The 20,767-nt window shown below is 41.4% G+C and overlaps 1 protein-coding gene and 2 long non-coding RNA genes across 3 annotated transcripts; all 3 read right to left on the bottom strand.

Moving 5' to 3' along the window:
- Positions 1-2,836: 2,836 nt before the first annotated feature.
- Positions 2,837-6,215, bottom strand: pex11a (peroxisomal biogenesis factor 11 alpha). The gene is made up of 3 exons (XM_029696475.1): positions 5,952-6,215; positions 5,292-5,407; positions 2,837-4,882 (listed from the first exon to the last, which is right to left on the bottom strand). Exons 1-3 carry the CDS (start codon positions 6,005-6,007, stop codon positions 4,314-4,316), a joined length of 741 nt encoding a protein of 246 aa, XP_029552335.1. The 5' UTR covers positions 6,008-6,215; the 3' UTR covers positions 2,837-4,313.
- Positions 6,216-6,645: 430 nt separating this feature from the next.
- LOC115152030 (uncharacterized) lies at positions 6,646-8,614 on the bottom strand. The gene is made up of 2 exons (XR_003867404.1): positions 8,490-8,614; positions 6,646-8,241 (listed from the first exon to the last, which is right to left on the bottom strand). It is a non-coding gene; the product is annotated as an uncharacterized LOC115152030 (long non-coding RNA).
- A 1,623-nt stretch (positions 8,615-10,237) lies between these two features.
- Positions 10,238-11,697, bottom strand: LOC115152029 (uncharacterized). The gene is made up of 3 exons (XR_003867403.1): positions 11,603-11,697; positions 11,071-11,138; positions 10,238-10,713 (listed from the first exon to the last, which is right to left on the bottom strand). It is a non-coding gene; the product is annotated as an uncharacterized LOC115152029 (long non-coding RNA).
- Positions 11,698-20,767: the final 9,070 nt, after the last annotated feature.

Below are 20,767 nucleotides of genomic sequence, written 5' to 3' on the forward strand. Positions count from 1 at the left end.
TATAAGTGTCTATGTGAACGGTCTGTCAGAAGTGCTTGACTCGACCAGATTCATCACTGACATGTAAATGTCAGAGTTCTTCTGTCACAGTTTGGTTTATTTTTTCATGTTGAATTCTAAATGTCCTAAATGAAATGTATGCTACTGTGGTATTCTGGAAAGCACATGATCAGATATGAGACCAGCATATACCACTGTCTCTGTGTCCAGTATTGGACTGCGCCATAGAGGCTGGTCATCTGAATAAGTGCTAATTGTGATATATGCAGGAGTTAGCTAGGTGCCTTCTAATAGGAAAATCTGAGTCACATTGGTGTTTACATAATGTTCTTATCTTTCATAATTGATATTATTGCATAACATGCAGTTGAAACCAAATGTATGCACTCAAATTATTGGTCCCTAAATTGTATTTTTCATGTGTAGGCCTACAGCTTTGTGGTTAAAGGTCCTTTAAAAACTGTTGACACCCACAATGTGCTCTTGAAATTTCATCTGAATACTGCTTACAAATCAAACAACTCTAAGATTATTTTAAGGTAATTGTCTTGCTTTTGCTGGTGCGTTTACTTTGTTGATATTGGTAAATTAAACGTCTCAAAAGAAATGTGAAATTAAATCTTGTCCAGTATGTCACTGCAGTCTACCTATGAGAACATTTGTGTAACTATTTATTGCTTTTAATGTTTTCTTTTTTTGGTTCCTCCTTTGCACACTTTTCTCAGTCTATTAGGCAGACGAGAAGCCTCTCCTTGGAAAAAGGGAAATGGAATATATATTTTTGCAATTTTCAGTGGGGGGGATGCTTTGTCACCACCTGTTCCTCTAGAAAAAGCCTACAACATGTATTGTCTCTAAAAACAAAGAATAAAGCTTTTCATCAAGAATTGAGTTAAAATTCCTATATTTCCTTAAGGTGGCGACATTGCAGCACTTTTATTGGAATTCCTTGCATCACAAACTGATATTATAGGCCGCCTACATCTTGAATATTGACTGTACATCACACAATTCTCTACTTTAGTCAAATGTCAATTATTAACTCAGCAAAAAAAGAAACGTCCATTTTTCAGGACCCTGTCTTTCAAAGATAATTTGTAAAAATCAAAATAACTTCACAGATCTTCACTGTAAAGGGTTGAAACACTGTTTCCCATGCTTTTTCAATTAACCATAAACAAATAATGAACATGCACCTGTGGAACAGTCGTTAAGACACTAACAGCTTACAGACAGTCGGCAATTAGGTCACCGTTATGAAAACTCAGGACACTAAAGAGGCCTTTCTACTGACTCTGAAAATCACCAAAAGAAAGATGCCCATGGTCCCTGCTCATATGCGTGAACGTGCCTTAGGCATGCGGACTGCAGATGTGGCCAGGGCAATAAATTGCAATGTCCGTACAGTGAGACGCCTAAGACAGTGCTAAAGGGAGACAGGATGGACAGCTGATCGTCCTCGCAGTGGCAGACCACGTGTAACAACACCTGCAGGACAGGTACAGGATGGCAACAACAGCTGCCCGAGTTACACCAGGAACGCACAATCCCTCTAACAGTGTTCAGACTGTCCGCAATAGGCTGAGAGAGGCTGGACTGAGGGCTTGTAGTTCTGTTCTGTTGTAAGGCAGGTCCTCACCAGACATCACCGGCAACAACGTCGCCTATGGGCACAAACCCACTGTCGCTGGACCAGACAGGACTGGCAAAAAAGTGCTCTTCACTGACGAGTTGCGGTTTAGTGTCAGCAGGGGTGATGGTCGGATTCGCGTTTATCGTCGAAGGAATGAGTATTACAGAGGCCTGTACTCTGGAGCGGGATCGATTTTGGAGGTGGAGGGTCCATCATGTTCTGGGGCGGTGTGTCACAGCATCATCGGACTGAGCTTGTTGTCATTGCGCACAATCTCAACGCTGTGCGTTTATAGGAAAGACATTCTCCTCCCTCATGTGGTACCCTTCCTGCAGGCTCATCCTGACATGACCATCCAGCAATGCCACCAGCCATACTGCTCGTTCTGTGCGCGATTTTCTGCAAGACAGGAATGTCAGTGTTCTGCCATGGCCTGCGAAGAGCTCGGATCTCAATCCCATTGAGCACGTCTGGACCTGTTGGATCAGAGGGTGAGGGCTAGGGCCATTCCCCACTGAAATGTCTGGGGACTTGCAGGTGCCTTGGTGGAAGAGTGGGGTAACATCTCACAGCAAGAACTGGCAAATCTGGTGCAGTCCATGAGGAGATGCACTGCAGCACTTAATGCAGCTGGTGGCCACACCAGATACTAACTGTTACTTTTGATTTTGGCCCCTCCCTTTGTTCAGGGACACATTATTCAATTTGTTAGTCACGTCTGTGGAACTTGTTCAGTTTGTCTCAGTTGTTGAGTCTTATGTTCATACAAATATTTACACATGTTAAGTTTGCTGAAAATAAATGCAGTTGACAGTGCGAGGACGTTTCTTTTTTTGCTGAGTAGTTTGGGGAAAATTGCACAACTTTCGATAAAATCAATTAAGCAAACGACAAATATTCTCGATGTTTGGATAACATGCACTTATTTTCCAGATCCTTGAGATATTTTCCAAATCATCAAAATAACCTTGGTTATTGTCTTTGAAAATTAGGTAAATATTAGCAATGTGGGGAGAGGGAACCTTGAGCAATAATGCATTACTTTGAACTTTTGCAATCCAATAAAAAATGTGCATTTCAACCCCAAATTATCATCCATCTACTTTGTGTTGTAATATTTTTCTGTCCCATGGGCCCCATTTATCAAACATGCTTGGTTTTTAACTTTGTCCAACTTTACATATGCATTGTGAATTATAGCATAAACGTCAACAGAATCTATTTTATTATTGAACAGGTTTGATCAAATTAAATCCATTTTGTTACATTACATTATGCATAGAAATATGAATAAGTATTAATAAGGCTCTTCCATTATGGAATACATTATTTGCATAGACTTTGTACTTTTCTCATGACAAACAGAACATTACAACTATTGATTAGTGTTAACCTTTTGAAACTTTGATTTCATTCTATAACCATAGTGTTTGTTACAAACATTTCAAAGCGCTGGAGAAATACTGACTTCTAGGCCATATCCCTGCCATAGTTGATATCCCAGCCAGAATACAAAATGTAGACCATCTAAAAAGTGAGGTAGACTATGTATGCTGAACAGCATCTATTAAGAGGAAGGTTATTGTAACTAAAAAGGCAGGAGCGGCCTAAACATCAGTGTTTCATGTATTGGTACATAGTTAAACAACAATACAATAAAGAAAAATACTGTACATGATTTGACAATTACACAAGACATTAAACAAAACTTGTTTGGTAAATGCTCCAATTGGTCACAATCTAAAGTACACTTGAATTTGTGTTCATTTCAATCAGTTATATGCTACATCATAAAGGCCTTATTTCCAAAGTGAATGCTTCCTTTTATCAATTGCACAGGCTGTGCAAATTCACATGATTATACAAAGTGGCCTTGGAATCAGACATACAGGAGACAGTGCTGCTCAGCTGGTGGGTTTGGATTAGTGTGGTAATGCTGAATCACGCAACTCATGATCCGTCAACTTATTTAGTTAATAAAGCATTATGGCCCCCACCTACAGTGCTGTATGTTCAATTATAAATTGCTGGGTGGTTTGAGCCCTGAAAGCTTATTGGCTGACAACCATGGTATATCAGACCGTATACCATGGGTATGACAAAACATTTATTTTTACTGCTCTAAATACATTAGCCAGTTTATAAAAGCAATAAGGCACCTTGGGGGTTTATGATATATAGCCAATATACCACGGCTAACGGCTGTGTCCAGGCACTCCATGCTGTGTCGTGCTTAAGAACAGCCCTTAGATGTGGTATATTGGCCATATATCACAAACCTCCTTTGGCTCAATTAAACACTAGTAAACAAAGTTGACTAAGATCCCTGTCCAGCCTCGTCTGTCTTTGTGATTCCTAAACTACTGCAAAGTATTATTTTTGAAAATGTCTGAAAGGTACATATGGATCCACCTATGAGCTGTTGCTGGTCCTAACAGTAATCATACACATTGGCTACTCATAAGTGTTTGCTCTTTAAGCTCCTAATTGCTATCTGAAGGGGTTGCTGTCATCAGTGAACTTCTGCTAACATGCAGATTCCCCTGAAGTGACATTCAAAGTAGGATAGTACCCCTGAAAAATGACTATAAACCTTAGTACTGGCATCTGCCCATTGTACTGTGTATGACTTCTCCTAATTCCATAATTCTAGCTCCTTTCATTTTCCTTCAACTCTAGGTTACGGTTGGATTTTCAAACTGGGGTGCAAGACAGACACTATCCCTAAGAGAGATGAAATGAGCCCACAAAAGCCCACCACTCCTGGGTTTGACCGGTACACACCCAGCCGGTCCAGTGGAATGAAAATATCACAAATGTTTTTCAGTGTGTCGAGGGCAACTGAGGGATGGCTTTTGAGACTCTCGAAGAGCAGGAACAGAAAAGCATCCAGCTGAGGAACAATAACAGTAGCCACGTCAGGGTTGTCGTTGAGGTGCTGATCCATTTTCTGCTGAAACTGCCTCTCTCTGGTTCTCTGAACCATAGTCTGGGTGATTACGTAAACATCTCTGGTCAGACTCATAACCAGGGACAGGAAGTAGCAACAAGAGGCATTCAAGCTCCAGCGCTCCTTGTCGATACCAGGGACAAGGCCAACATTTCTGGCCCAGAGCACATTATCGCAGATAAAGTAAAGGGCGCGGTTGAGGTTGGCCACAGTAAGGCAGAGGCGCAACACAGGGTCAGAGAGCTGCAAGGTTCGCTTGGCAGCGTCAATGGAATTCACAGTGTTCCCCAGTCTGAACACTGAAACAAAGAACATAAAAGGACAGAATTCAGCTCATTCTCATGAATGAAAACAGTTATCAAGTAGGCTACATTTGACTGATTGAACCAAATATTTGTCAGCACAAAACTAGAGCTTCTTTCCAGGAATAGAACTACAGCTTTCCTATATGACCTATGGCTGGGGAAATCACTGCTTATGTAATTATTAAACAGTCTATGTCTTACGCAATTGCAGAAACAGCCTAGTGATCCTACTCTTCCGAGTGGTTGAGGGTCTGATACCCAAAATGTTCTCCACTTACAGTCAACAAAGCCATCCAATAATAATTAGCCTACAGCTCATTTCAAAACCACTTGTTCTAATGGTTAGTTAGCTACAGTATGTCCATGGGGAGCGTAATAGTTGGTGAAGGTTGTACAAACTCACATTTCCTTCCAGAACTCATGTTGGACTCCAGACTCTGCAGCTTGACAACAAGCTCTTTCCTTGCAGAATTATTGCGAAGCAAATACTTCACCAAGGCACATGCATATTGGGTTGTCCTGAAATACAAGCATTAGACATTACGACCATTAGACACATCTCAGCAACTATGTTTATTTAACTAGACAAGTCAGTTAAGAACTAATTCTTATTTTACAATGACGGCTTAACCCGGACGTCGTTGGGCCAATTGTGCGCCGCCCAATGGAACTCCCGATCACGGCGGAATGTGATACAGCCCGGGATCGAACCAGGGTGTGTAGTGACGTCTCTAGCACTGAGATGCAGTGCCTTAGACCACTGCGCTACTCGGGAGCAAGATGTAGCTAGTAACGTTATACTGAAAAGGAGATCATCATACAAACTAAGCTGATCTGACTTGCTAGATTGACAGTCAGCAAGCTACATTAGCAAAGAGATGTAACTTGTTGCAGCAAATGAATGATGGATAACATTGGCATTAGTTAGCTAGCTAAGGTTGGAATTATGCTCAACCCTAATGTTTAAGTTATGAGTTAGCTAAATTACTGCAGACAGCTAACGTTAGCTTTCTACTAAATAAGCCGATTTAGCTAGCTAACTTACCAAAGACCAATGACATACCTGAAAATACGATCCCTTCCTTGACTTTGATTTGTGAACTTAACAAAAGACTCCATTGCGACCAGTGCCTTGTTTCAAACAGCAGATAAAATGTCAAACTTGCAGCCAAGCCGAGGCTAAAGTAAGGCAACTGCATAGAGATAGATAGAGGATTCATCTTTGTATCTATGTTATTTTAGGGTATTTGACAGCATATGTAGGACAATTGAGGCAATCTCAATTTTGAAGAAGAACATTTTCTTCTTCACGATTGGCTGACCCCTCCTGGTGACCCACCCTCCTGATGACCCAGTTGGACATTACTCCAACATGGTCACAATGAAGTTGGACGTCCCACCCAGTTTTCTACTACATGAAAATGGTGGACGCCCACAATGCGTTTTGGCCTCTATCATTCTCTATGGGCAACTGCTCTCATCATAGCTAGCGAATTTCCGTTCCAGTACGGAGGGTTTTGCAGACGGACAAGTGGGTTTGTCAAACGGACCTTTCGAATACTTTAAACAGTAATCATTTTATTATTTCCTTTCTTGGGGTAAGATTCACTGATCTTACGCGAGTAATATGTAACAAAGCAAGTCAATTAGGCATAGTAATATCATGGTTCAACAGGAATCAGCAATAATGATAGGCATGGAAGTACTTACACATTCATCTCACAGGAATTACATTAATTTGAATACAAAATACAGACAACATTAGAATGAAAGAAAACATTTATTTCAAAACAAGTAAAACACAAGAAGGGACATTCTACAGGTGGCTCCAAGTGAAGGTAGATGCTAACTTGGCTTTGATAGTTAGTTGTATCTACATGTACATTATATATGAACATGTAATCACCCTAAATTATGTTCATAATACATTATGAAAATATAGGCAATCATAACCATTTTATCCAGAACAACTACCCTCAAATGTTCCCTTTAGCCACTAAACCAAGCGACAGAAATCCTTATAGTTATAGTTTAACATAGTCCCTATGTTAAAAGTTGAACAGTGTAACAGTATAGCTTCCGTCCCTCTCTTTGCCACTACCTGGGCTTGAATCAGGGACCCTCTGCACACATAGACAATAGTCACCCTTGAAGCATCGTTACACATCGCTCCACAAAAGCCGAGCAAGGGGAACAACTACTTCAAGGTCTCAGAGCAAGTGACGTCACCGATTGAAACGCTATTAGCACGCACCCCGCTAACTAGCTAGCCATTTCACATCGGTTACAACAGCACAAGTAAACATGGTTCGACAACAAACATACTATTTTGTTTTGTTATTTATACCCTGTAACTGTATGCTTTCACATTGTGAGTGTCTTCTCACTTGAAGTATAGAAGGCTTAAGTCCTTTTTCCTCATTTATCAGTTAGATGCATAGCTTACATTATTGAAAAATCTACCACTATAATATATATTGGAAATTATGCAATCCTGACCATTTTGGGCAAGCAGCTACGCTGAAATGTTCTGAGACACTTCACATTGCTTCACATAGCGTTGTGATAGTTGAACATACAATAATGTATGTCCATATGTTTTAGGTACAACAGAAATGATGTATTATGGTAATCATGTTATGATTAACATAATAAACTGCCTTCATATTGTGAGAGTCTTCTCGCTTCAAGGTTTCAAGGCTTAAGTCCTCCTTCCTCATCTGGTAGGCGCCGCTTCTCCCTGGTAGACATCTTGTCTTATCTTCAGTACCTCAGGTGGAACTCTGCCCTCCTTTCTCATAGCGGCTCTCTTTCGTGCCTTTCAGCGGTTTGTGATGCATTTTTGCATGACACAGCAGAAGATGGGAGTTTAGACTTGTGGCTTCATTTCAGGAGAGATCCTGGGTTTAAAGGTTAGATGCATCTACATATCTTACATTATTGAAAAGATATCTACAACCATAATATCCTCATATAGTAAGTTGTGCAATCCTAACCATTAGCCAAAGCAGCAACCCTGAGATGTTCTGAGCCACTCAGAAATTCATTCAAGTACCTTCACATAGCATTGTGATAGTCTGTTTTGTTCAAGGTTAAGTCCTTCCTCATCTGGAAGGAGTTCCGCCTCCTAGTTTTAAGGCCTGTTTCAGTGCCTCAGATGGACTTCTGCCCACCGGTTCCACAGCCCCACACATGGTCTACATTGTACGTGCAGTATGCAGGGCCAAAGGAACCTGGTGTGCTACCCTTGGGAGTAGACTGACTGTACACTATAAAAAGTAATTATACTTATAATCTTCATACGTTTTGTCATAATCATCATCTTCCTCTTCATCCTGCTCATCTGTGGTTGTCTGCAGATAGAACATGTTTATCAGTTATGCAGTGTGTGTGAGAGATCCTTTATCATGTGATATTGACTGTACATTTGAGTGAGAATGATACAACTGATCACTTTTACAAAATATAAAATGTAAAACTAAACAGTATTTTGTAGCAATACAATGTAATACAGTGTAAGTAGTTATGTGTTGCTGGTATATATTGCACTGTTCCTAAAATATAAGTTGTCATTGATGCAATCAAAAAACATAAAGCTTACCATAATGGCGTTCAGCAGGGGACTGCAGGACTGAGGAGAGCGAGCAGTGGGTGGATTTTATACTGCAGGGTAGCAACAAAACCTCCCCACCTCCCCTGTGAAGTGAAACTCAGACCGACTTTTCTGAAAACGAAACAGATGGGAAAGAAGAAAGGGTGTGTCTCAGTGAAGTGTGACTGAGCCCAGTGCATACTACACACACACACACACACACACACACACACACACACACACACACACACACACACACACACACACACACACACACACACACACACACACACACACACACACACACACACACACACACACACACACACACACACACACACACACACACACACTCCCCTATGGATCTGCTGGAAAACACCTGACACCTCTGCTGGAAAACACCTGACATGGAGCTAGTGGAGCCAATGCATCCTCTACTCTGTTGGCTGAGTGTACAGGCTGGTGTTTACTGCATTATTGTCATCTACTCTGTTGGCTGAGTGTACAGGCTGGTGGTTACTGCATTATTGTCATCTACTCTGTTGGCTGAGTGTACAGGCTGGTGTTTACTGCATTATTGTCATCTACTCTGTTGGCTGAGTGTACAGGCTGGTGGTTACTGCATTATTGTCATCTACTCTGTTGGCTGAGTGTACAGGCTGGTGTTTACTGCATTATTGTCATCTACTCTGTTGGCTGAGTGTACAGGCTGGTGTTTACTGCATTATTGTCATCTACTCTGTTGGCTGAGTGTACAGGCTGGTGTTTACTGCATTATTGTCATCTACTCTGTTGGCTGAGTCATCTGGAGGAATACAATCAACTGGAAGTTGGAAGAAGAGGTGTATTTGTACCAACTCTTACCCTTTACCAGTGCTAAAAGGCCTTTAGCACAATACACTACTAAAGATTTGAAACTATGGTCAGAGAAATATCTTAGGCAGACTTTATATATTATTGTCTTTAGAAAGTTACACTGTACATTATCTGATGATTAATATTATGTTATTATCAAATATTGTGTAATTGTACTTTGCATTCCTTTGTAATCATTTATTTCCCCTGGACATATTTGAAAAGTCACACCAGTGGGGTGCATGAGCCTCGAGTCTCATGATGAAACCTTCTAAAACTACAGATGTTACTAAATGTAAACTAGGCTTTTGTCACTCTTGACTACCCAGCTGGCACCCACCCACTAATGCACCTTATATCTGCTAATGGCTAGTGACCTTGTGCCCATATTGAGCAAATTACAGTTCTCATAGTTATATGTATGTTATTGTACTGTTGTGTCTCTATTGTCAGCCTGTTGTTCTCCTGTCTATAACATCATTGGCACTAAAACTCCTATCAAAAATGAAACTACTATAACTATTCATATAAACCATTCTTATGTTTGAATTGAACTAATACTAGAAGGACCGATGAGGGAAAGACTCATTTGGTCAGCCTAACAATACATCGATAGAGAATTTAAACATACTATATTTTGGTGAAAGGATACAATTAAGCAATAAGGCCTGAGGAGGGGTGGTAAAATTGGCAATTTAGCACAATCCCACAAGGTGCCTTATTGCTATCATAAACTTCTTACCAATGTAATTAGAACAGAAAATAGTCCTTTTTTGTCATACCCATGGTATAAGGTCTGATATACCACAGCTTTCAGCCAATCAGCATTCAAGACTCGAACCACTTGGTTTATAATATGGAATAAACAACACATAGAAACAACAGACACTGGACAAAACATGTTAAAGTTGCATGTGTTTACAGTTTTTATTTTCACAGTTTCATTGGTTTTTATAGTAAATGTTGCGTACAGCCTTTTTAGATGAATGTATTATGGGATTGTGTTTATCAGCAGGCCCCTCCCTCGAGCCCACCTAACCAAGCACGCAGACCACCAGAAGCCAAAGGGGAAAAGGGAAGTGGAAAGTAGTTTTGGCTTTTGTGGTTTTGCTTCTGTAGTCTGAGTTTTGGTTAGTTGTTTCGAGGTTACTGCATTTCTGCAGCACTGGCTCTGCACACGTCACCCCCTGCTGGCCCGGCATGGGAACACGACGCATCGGCCTTGTTCCTGCAGTAGGCAGCACCACTGTTGCGTTACTCCCTAGTGAAGACCGCACCCGATGTGTAGTGTTCTCATGACGGGACGGTCGCGGGGGAGACGCGACCCGCCCTTAGTCTAGCCCAGGATTTCTTCTCCTTGTCCTCCTCCTCCTCCTCACTGTGGGAAGAGAGATGGTGTTCAGTACTACAATTCAGAAACATTCACCACGGCAAAACCTTCACATATGCTAATAAACCTTTATCAAATAGTACTTTATCACTGTTGATGCAAGGAAGTGGCAGAGAAAACAGCAGCAGTAGAGGTCTTGATACGTATCATTGAAACGTGTCCCAACACAGACTTATTGACTTATTGAGACAACGGTTCTGAGTAGTTGTGAGAAATTGCTTGATTACAGCAATAAAAAGGAAGTCTGTACTTGTCTCCTTTTTTTACAGATACATTATTTAAGACCTGACATCTCTGAACAGTAATATATTGTTTTACAGAGATACTTCAAACAGAGATACTTACATGATTCATAGCAAGCAGACAGAATGGGACTCCATGGGTGACCTGTTAAAGGGTTAAGGTCACCAGTCCTGAAACACAAGGAATGACAGACTCAGTGACGCAGTCAGTAATTACAAAACATGGTCACTTCCCTTTGTTCAGACTCTTATTCTGATTCTGAATTCAATGTACTACATGGTTTATCAATAATTCAAAAGCTATTCATTGAAGTATTATTCATATTTTCTCAATAAATCTGCTACTCTCTGACTAAACTAAATAACAACAACAGGCTGTTGTCATATGATAATGACTGTACATCACATTAAACTTCTACTTGTACTGCTCTTATTCATAATACAGGAAATGTACTTAAAACGTTTTTTAAAAAGTTAAAAGAAAACATTCCTGTTTGTCATATCAACTTTACTTTAAAAAGTAAAAGCAATAATTATGCTGAAATGAATACAAACTCAACTATATATTCATCAGGTCAAATAACACAGGTCAATGTTTACAGTAAGTTTTTTATCATTATAGAGATAAAACTCACCCCTGAATCCTTCAGCAGACATATCCGCAGGATAGAAAGGACAGATGAATCACTGCATCTTCCTTTTAAACCCCGAGAACCCTCTTCTCCTCCTCCTACTCCTCCCCCTCCTCTCCTGCTCCTCCTCTCCCTCCTCCTAGAAATCAATTTTTGACATGCGTTTTTCTGGATTTTTTTGTTGTTATTCTGTCTCTCACTGTTCAAATAAACCTACCATTAAAATTATAGACTGATAATTTCTTTGTCAGTGGGCAAACGTATAAAATCAGCAGGGGATCAAATACTTTTTTCCCTCACTGTATCACTTATTGGGTCCAGTGGCGAAGTGGCGAATGAGGTGAGCCCTTCCCTCTTTATAACCCGGAAATGTGTATTTAAAAGAGAACCAAACTATGACGTATTCAGACCCCTTGACTTTTTCCACATTTTGTTACGTTACAGCGTTATTCTAAAATGGATTAAATCGTTTTTTCCTCAATCGACACACAATACCCCATAATGACAAAGCAAAAACATTTATTTTTTTACATTAGTATTCAGACCCTTTACTCAGTACTTTGTTGAAGCACCTTTGGCAGCGATTACAGCCTCGAGTCTTCTTGAGTATGACGATACAAGCTTGGCACACCTGTATTTGGGGAGTTTCTCCCATTCATCTCTGCAGATCCTCTCAAGCTCTGTCAGGTTGGATAGGGAACGTTGCTGCACAACTAATTTCAGGTCTCTCCAAAGATGGTCGATCGGGTTCAAGTCCGGGTTATGACTGGGCCACTCAAGGACATTCAGAGACTTGTCCCGAAGCCACTCCAGCGTTGTCTTGCCTGTGTGCTTAGGGTTGTTGTCATGTTGGAAAAGGTGCACCTTCACCCCAGTCTGAGGTCCTGAGCGCTCTGGAGCAGGTTTTCATCAAGAATCTCTCTGTACTTTACTCTGTTCACCTTTCCCTCGATCCTGACTAGTCTCCCAGTCCCTGCTGCTGAAAAACATCCCCACAGCATGATACTGCCACCACCATGCTTCACCATAGGGATGGTGCCAGGTTTCCTCCAGATGTAACACTTCGCATTCAGGCCAAACAGTTCAATCTTGGTTTCATCAGACCAGAGAATCTTGTTTCTCATGGTCTGAGAGTCTTTACCTGCCTTTGGGAAAATTCCAAGTGGGCTGTCATGACCCTTTTACTGAGGAGTGGCTTCCGTCTGGCCACTCTACCATAAAGGCCTGATTGGTGGAGTGCTGTAAAGATGGTTGTCCTTCTGGAAGGTTCTCCCATCTCCACAGAGGAACTCTGGAGCTCTGTCAGAGTGACCATCGAGTTCTTGGTCACCTCCCTGACCAAGGCTCTTCTCCCCCGATTGCTCAGTTTGGCCGGGCGGCCAGCTCTAGGAAGTCTTGGTTGTTCCAAACTTCAAGGATGTGTCAAATAGATTTGATATGATTTACTTACACTACACTACTAGCTATATGTATCATTTTGCAGTAGCTCTCTGCAATGTGGAATCAATATCAGAGAGCTTATAAATACCCGAATTGCAAAACTACAGAACAAATGACACAGGCAAGTTTGTTCATGTCGCATAGGTTCTTTCCATTTTTATTTTCATTTTAAAAAACATTTAAGGAAATCTTGTTTTCAGCCTTGTAGTGTATTTGGGATTGTGTTTAAATCAGCAGGCGCCCCACGAGCTGTCGAAACACAGACAACCAGAAGCCAACCAAAATAAAGAAAATAATGGTTCTTCATCTGGCTGCATTCTATATAGTTACATTGCTTGTTTAAGTATTCAGGTAAGTATTAATTGTTTAAGTATTCAGCTAAGTATTAATTGTTTAAGTATTCAGGTAAGTATTAATTGTTTAAGTATTCAGGTAAGTAATATAAGCTTCGTGCTTTGGATGAGCTTCATCTTGTCGTCCTAGGTGTCTTCGGGTGTCTAGTGCTTGGGTTTGTCGGTGCGTCAAGGTCACCTGGCTCTGCTCACCAGGCCCGACTGACCAGGGCCCGGTTTCCCAGAAGCATCTTAAGGCTAAGTTAATCTTAGAACCTTAACATCAAGATACTTTTGGTAAACCGGGCACAGGTCCTGAAGGGTCATGCTGAGGGTCAGTACCTGCTAGTGGACAGACTCCCAACACACCCCTCAGGACATGGTCAGGGACCCAGTGATGTCCCCTTGGGAGCCTCCTCTCTTCCTCCTTGTCACCATGGGACAAGACTTTGTTTTAGTCACAGCTAGTCCACAAGGCAACTCTGGCCCTACAATTTAGTATGTTTACAGGTTCATTTGAATTCTATTAATCTTTATTGTCCATAAAAGGTTAATTCATCACAGGCACATTCATGTTGCGGATGTGAGGTACAATAAAATACACAGCAAGCAGACAGAGTGGGAACTCCATGGTGACCTGACAGAGGGTCACCAGTACTGCAACACAAGGAAGGACACACATAGATGTAAGTGGCGCAGGCAACACTGATACTTCCTGGTTCAGGATGATGTTTAACAGATACTCTTACCATGTATTATATTATTGTCAAAGTTATCTTGTACTATAGCAATTTTACTCTAAAGACAAAACAGTAGCCTTTCCGTGTAACTGTAAATGTACAACATCACAAATACAATATTTTGGTTTGATGACATTGAAATGCATGCAAAGTGAATGACATACAAAGCACATTAAACAATAAAACAATGCATCACTATACAAGCTATTAGATCTCCATGGAAAAGAAACTTGCCCCTGAACTCTTTAGCCAAGGGCTCCGCAGAATAAAAAAGACAGATCAAACGTTGCATCATCCATTTATGCCCTGAAAAAACCCTCCCCTCCTCCTCAACTGTCAATGCCGAGGGCCACAGGAAAGCACCTAATTTACCCTCAGCCTGCATTGTTTGTGTGTGTGTCACAGGAGGTTGGTGGCACCTTATTTAGGGAGGATGGGCTCGTGGTAATGGCTGGCCTGGAATAAGTGGAATGGTATCAAATACATCCAACACATGGTTTCCATTGACGCCATTCCATTTTGCTCTGTTCCAACCATTATTATGAGCCGTTCTCCCCTCAGCAGCCTTCTGCGGTGTGTGTGCTGACTCATGCACACGCTGAGCACAATGGCTATTTGCCACACAACTCTTCTTTCCCTTCAGCTTTGTTTCCAGTAAAGTCTGTCTTGAGTTTAATTTCCCTGCTCCCTTTTCTCAAGACAGGGTGTGTGTCTGGTTACTAGGTTTCTAGGCACCTGTGTCAACAAGTACAACTCTTATTTTTAGATGGCAATGAAAGACCAATACAAAACTCTTAACATAAAACTCTGTCTTTATATAACTTTCACATCAGCAATCACATCTTCATTTTAGTTTTTGTTACCGTAAATTCCGGACTATAAGCCGCAACTTTTTTCCCTTTGAACCTCGCGGCTTAAACAATGACGCGACTAATATATGGATTTTTCCCGCTTTCAATTTTGTTTTCTCCAAAAAAACACATTCTGTGACGTGCTCAGTTTTTTGGCGGCATGAAGCTTTCATTAGACCAATGAAATTGCCGAACGGGTTAAGGTCAAACAACTTTTTTGTTTACTGTTTAGATTAAATCGAGCGCTCTCAAACTTCCCATCATTCTGACTACGGTAGTCATTTTGTCACCCTCATCATGGCAAAGACACGGAGAAATGCATATGATGCAGCTTTCAAGTTGAAGGCGATTGATCTGGCTGTTGGAAAGGGAAATAGAGCTGCTGCACGGGAGCTTGGTCTTAATGAGTCGATGATAAGACGTTGGAAACAGCAGCGTTAGGAATTGACTCAGTGCAAAAAGACAACTAAAGCTTACTGCTAATTTTTTATTTTTTGTTACAAGCCGTGTTTCGTTAAAGCCTATTTGTTTTTGTTACAAGCCGTGTTTCGTTAAAGCCTATTTATTTTTGTTACAAGCCGTGTTTCGTTAAAGCCTATTTATTTTTGTTACAAGCCGTGTTTCGTTAAAGCCTATTTCTTTTTGTTACAAGCCGTGTTTCGTTAAAGCCTGTGTAAAGTTAATTTGTTTCAATGTACCGGTAGGCACCTGCGGCTTATAGACATGTGCGGCTTATTTATGTTCAAAATAATATATTTTTTAAAATTCAGTGGGTGCGGCTTATATTCAGGTGCGCTTAATAGTCCGGAAATTACGGTACACATTTTATTATCGTTCTGCTTACTCCAGACCAGGCCCTAATCCCCTGGACTCAAAAGAGGAAGTGGAAGTGAAAGAGAGGCAGGTGAGGCGGCATCCTGACTAGATTAGGTCAGCGAGCAAATCGACTGCATTGCCCTCTTCTATTGGCGAACAAGCTGGATGAGCTCCGTTCGGACTATCCTATCAACGGGACCTGAAAAACTGGAATATCCTATGTCTCTCAGAGTCGTGGCTGATTTTTCTATGCATTGTCAGAACCAGACAGCAAGACAAAGGGAGGAAGGGTCTGTCTCTGTTAACAACAGCTGGTGCGTGTTCTCTAATGTTGAGGAGGTCTCAAGTTTTTGCTCACCTAAGTTAAAATACCTCATGACTGCAGACCATACTATTTAACAAGCGAGTCTTAATCTATATTTTTTGTAGTGGTCTATGGTATTTACCACCACAAACCATTGCTGGCACTCAATGATCTGTATAGGGCCGTAAGCACACAAGAAAATGTACATTAAGAGGCGGCATTTCTCGTGGCCGGTGCTGGGAAATGGAAAATTCTAGATCCCCTTTAATCCACACACAGAAATGTATACAAGGTCCTCCCTCGCCCTCCCTTTGGTAAATCAGACCATTACCCTATCCTCCTTCTTCCTGCTCACAAGCAAAAACTCAAACAGGAAATACCAGTGATGCGCTCAATGTGGAACTGGTCAGATGAAGTGGATGCTAAGCTACAGGACTGTTTCACTAGCACAGACTGGAATATGTTCCAGGATTTAACTGATAACATTGAGGAGTTTACCACATCAGTCACCGGTAAGGCCGTTATGGTGACTGTATTACTGCCACACCGGTGGTCACGAGTCATGACGGCAGTCAAATTCCAGATGACCGCTTAGTCACAGTAATTAGGCTTCTCCAAGCTCTGATGCTGCTGATGGTCATTAGTAGCCTAATAAAAAACATGCGCTGGAGCACACACAGAGAAAAGCATTTAGTTTAGAGGTACTGACTAAGAGCAAATAAACTGTAAGCTATAAAAAATAAAGAGTCGTACACTCATATTATATATGTGAATGTATTGTAATGTTTTTAAAATTGTATAAACTGCCTTAATTTTGCTGGACCCCAGGGGATCCCCCTAATGGGGATCCATAATAAATACAAATATATATAAACTCCCAGTAATTTATTGGGTAAAACGCCATTTCGGCATTACTGTGCCTTCTTCAAGATCAGTAGTAGCCTAACAAACTTGCTAACTGCCTGGTATTCCTTAAAGGGTTCCCGAACCCTGTGAAGCGTGTGAGTGGGCAGATTTCTTCGTCCTTCTCGCCAGCCGTGATTTTGGGCAGCTCCATGATAAGAAATGTGACTGTTCCTGGTATAAAAACAATGTCCTATCCCGTGGCTCAAGTAAATTACATTACTAAACTGCTCCCGAATGTATTACGCCAGGACATGGACATCGATTCTATCATAGTCCATGTGGGTTTTAATGACATTATGAAGGGCAGCTCTGAACAGTTGAAACTGGATTTCAAAGACCCATCATATCTGATCCTGTGCCCTCTGTGAATCATGGCATTAAACGCTTCAGCAGGATTCTTTCTCTTCACAACTGGCTACGTGACTATTGCAGCTCAATGGGTGTAAATTTTGTTGACAATTTCAAAACCTTTTGGAAACAAAACACGTTTTATAAAGAGGATGGGATCCACCCAAATCATTTGGTTTCCTGGATCCTTTCACCACATTATAAAGCTGCGTTGAGACAATGACTTATCAATGACCCAAGCCCAGCTCAGTTAATCCCTGCCATTGTGTCACTGAGTCATCATAATGCTTTAGCAAATGTACATTATACGAGGGGCATTGGAAGACACAATGTTTAAGTAACCTAATTTATTTCCCTCTAACTGCCCTGAATGCCTCTGCTGATCCTACAGCTATTGTATGCAGCAAACATGTGCCTATGAACCATATTTATGTTGTTAGCACTGAGGAGGTGTGGCCTAGTAGGAAGTCCACTGTGTGCAGCTCATCCTGCACTAACATAAATAACATGAGAATTTCTACTTCTGCTAAGCATCCCAGTAAAGCAATGAAAACAAGAATCCCAGAAAAGTGCTCAAAATAGCCCATGTTAACATACAGTGACGTCAGAAAGTATTCAGACCCCTTGACTTTTTCCACATTTTGTTATGTTACAACCTTATTCTAAAATTGGTTAAATAGTTTTTTCCCCTCATCAATCTACACACAATAATCCATAATGGCAAAGAAAAAACAGGTTAAGATTCTTTATTTTTGCAAAACAAAAATCTATATTACATTTACATAAGTATTCAGTACTTCGTTGAAGCACCTTTGGCAGTGATTACAGCATCGTGTCTTCTTGGGTAGGACGCTACAACCTGGCACACCTGTATTTGGGGAGTTTGTCCCATTCTTCTCTGCAGATCTTCTCAAGCGCTGTCATGTTGGATGGGGAACGTTGCTGCACAGCTAATTTCAGGTCTCTCCAAAGATGTTCGATCAGGTTCAAGTCCGGCTCTGGCTGGGCCACTCAAGGACATTCAGAGACTTGTCCCGAAGCCACTCCTGCGTTGTCTTGACTGTGTACTTTGGTTCGTTGTCCTGTTGGAAGTTGAACCTTCGCTCCAGTCTGAGGTCCTGAGCGCTCTGGAGCAGGTTATCAAGGATCTCTCTGTACTTTGCTCTGTTCATCTTTGCCTCGATCCTGACTAGTCTCCCAGTCCCTGCCGCTGAAAAACATCCCCACAGCATGATGCTGCCACCACCATGCTTCATCATAGGCATGGTGCCAGGTTTCCTCCAGATGTGGCGCTTGGCATTCAGGCCAAAGTGTTCAATCTTGAGAATATTGTTTCTCATGGTCTGAGAATCTTTAGGTGCCTTTGGCAAACTCCAAGGGGGCTGTCATGTGCCTTTTACTGAGGAGTGGCTTCCGTCTGGCCACTCTTCCATAAAGGCCTGATTGGTGGAGTGCTGCATAGATGGTTGTCCTATTGGAAGTTTCTCCCATCTCCACAGAGGAACTCTGGAGCTCTAGACCTCCCTGCCCAAGGCCCTTCTCCCCCGATTGCTGTTTGGTTGGGCGGTCAGCTCTAGGAAGAGTTTTGGTGGTTTCAAACTTCTTCCATTTAAGAATGACGGAGGCGACTGGGTTCTTGGGGACCTTCAATGCTGCAGACATTTTTTGGAACCCTTCCTCAGATCTGTGCCTTGACACAATCCTGTCTCGGAACTCCACGGACAATTCCTTCAACCTCACGGCTTGGTTTTTGCTCTGACATGCACTGTCAACTCTGGAACCTTATATAGACAGGTGTGTGCCTTTCCAAATCATGTCCAATCAATTGAATTTACCAAAGGTGCATTCCAATCAAGTTGTAGAAACATCAAGAATGATCAATGGAAACAGGATGCACCTGAGCTCAAGGTTTATCCGTTATATATTTTTTATACACTTGCAAAAATTTCTAAATACCTGTTTTCGCTTTATTATGATGTATTGTGTGTGAATTGATAAAGAATATCAATATATATATTTAATCTATTTTAGAATAAGGCTGTAACGTAAAAATGTAGAAAAAGTCAAGGGGTGAATACATTCCGAAGGCACTGTATGCAGCAGGTGAGTTTCAAGTTCGGGGAAGGTCATTTTCAACAACAAAAAATGCACCTTTATAAAGGAAAGTCATGTGACCTACAAACGCAATGGTCAAAAGACTCATACAGTGATAGTCGGAAGTTTACATACACCTTAGCCAAATACATTTAAACTCAGTTTTTCACAATTCCTGACATTTAATCCTAGTAAGAATTCCGTCTTACGAATTGTTCGTGGCTGAATTTCAAGCCAAAGTAGTTGAATTCTTAGCAAAAAACAAGGACCCTGTAGAGGACCCAAGGTTTACATGGATGGCTACTAAACGGTTTATCAGAGATTTTACATCTTCTTTTGCATCTCACCTCAATAAAGCCAGGAATCACAGAATCAAGTTATTGGAGAAAAAAATTTAAATCAATTGAACAGAACCTGAAAAGAATTACTCAAATAATGTCAGCAATGATTTGAGGGTGGTTAAACTGGAAATTAATGATTTATTCACAGGATGTACTTTGAACAACCGACAAGGCCAACATCCTCGTCATTGGCAAAAAAAAGAGACGCAGGTACAGAGGACACAGAGCGGGGTGCCTCGTAAGGATCCGTAGATGGCGAGTGGGAAAGCTGCCATTACCGTCAATATTACTTGCCAACGTGCAATCATTGGACAATAAATTAGATGAGGTACGATCACAAATATCCTACCAACGGGACATCAGAAACTGTAACATCTTATGTTTCACGGAATCATGGCTGAATGATGACATGGATATTCAGCTAGCGGGATACTGCACCGGCTAGATAGAACTGCACACTCCGGTAAGACGAGGGGGGGGGGGTCTGTGAGTATTTTTAAACAACAGCTGGTGCACGAAATCTAAGGAAGTCTAGATTTTGCTCGCCTGAAGTAGAGTATCTTATGATAAGCTGTAGACCACAATATTTGAGAGTATTCATCCATACTTTCGTGGCTGCTTATTTACCACCACAGACGGATGCTGGCACTAAGACCGCACTCAGTCAGCTGTATAAGGAAATAAGCAAACAGGAAACCGCTCACCCAGAGGCGGCGCTCCTAGTGGCCAGGGACTTTAATGCAGGGAAACTTAAATCAGTCTTACCTAATTTCTATCAACATGTTAAATGCGCAACCAGAGGGGAAAAAAATCTAGATCACCTGTACTCCACACAAAGAGATGCATACAAAGCTCTCCCTCGCCCTCCATTTGGTAAATCTGACCACAATTCTATCCTTCTGATTCCTGCTGACAAGGAAAAATTAAAGCAGGAAGCACCAGTGACTCGGTCTATAAAAAACTGGTCAGAAGAAGCAGATGCTAAACTACAGGACT

This window comes from Salmo trutta, chromosome 17 (assembly GCF_901001165.1).
Source record: "Salmo trutta chromosome 17, fSalTru1.1, whole genome shotgun sequence".
Classification (NCBI taxonomy): Eukaryota; Metazoa; Chordata; class Actinopteri; order Salmoniformes; family Salmonidae; genus Salmo; species Salmo trutta.

What these genes read in the sequence shown, in the direction of transcription:
- pex11a (XM_029696475.1), bottom strand. Translation starts at nt 6,007, where the DNA reads ATGGAGTCTTTTGTTAAGTTCACAAATCAAAGTCAAGGAAGGGATCGT. An exon ending in GGAAGGGATCGTATTTTCAG is followed by an intron (nt 5,408 to 5,951) that starts GTATGTCATTGG and finishes CTTGTATTTCAG; the next exon opens with GACAACCCAATATGCATGTG. An exon ending in CATGAGTTCTGGAAGGAAAT is followed by an intron (nt 4,883 to 5,291) that starts GTGAGTTTGTAC and finishes TCTTTGTTTCAG; the next exon opens with TGTTCAGACTGGGGAACACT.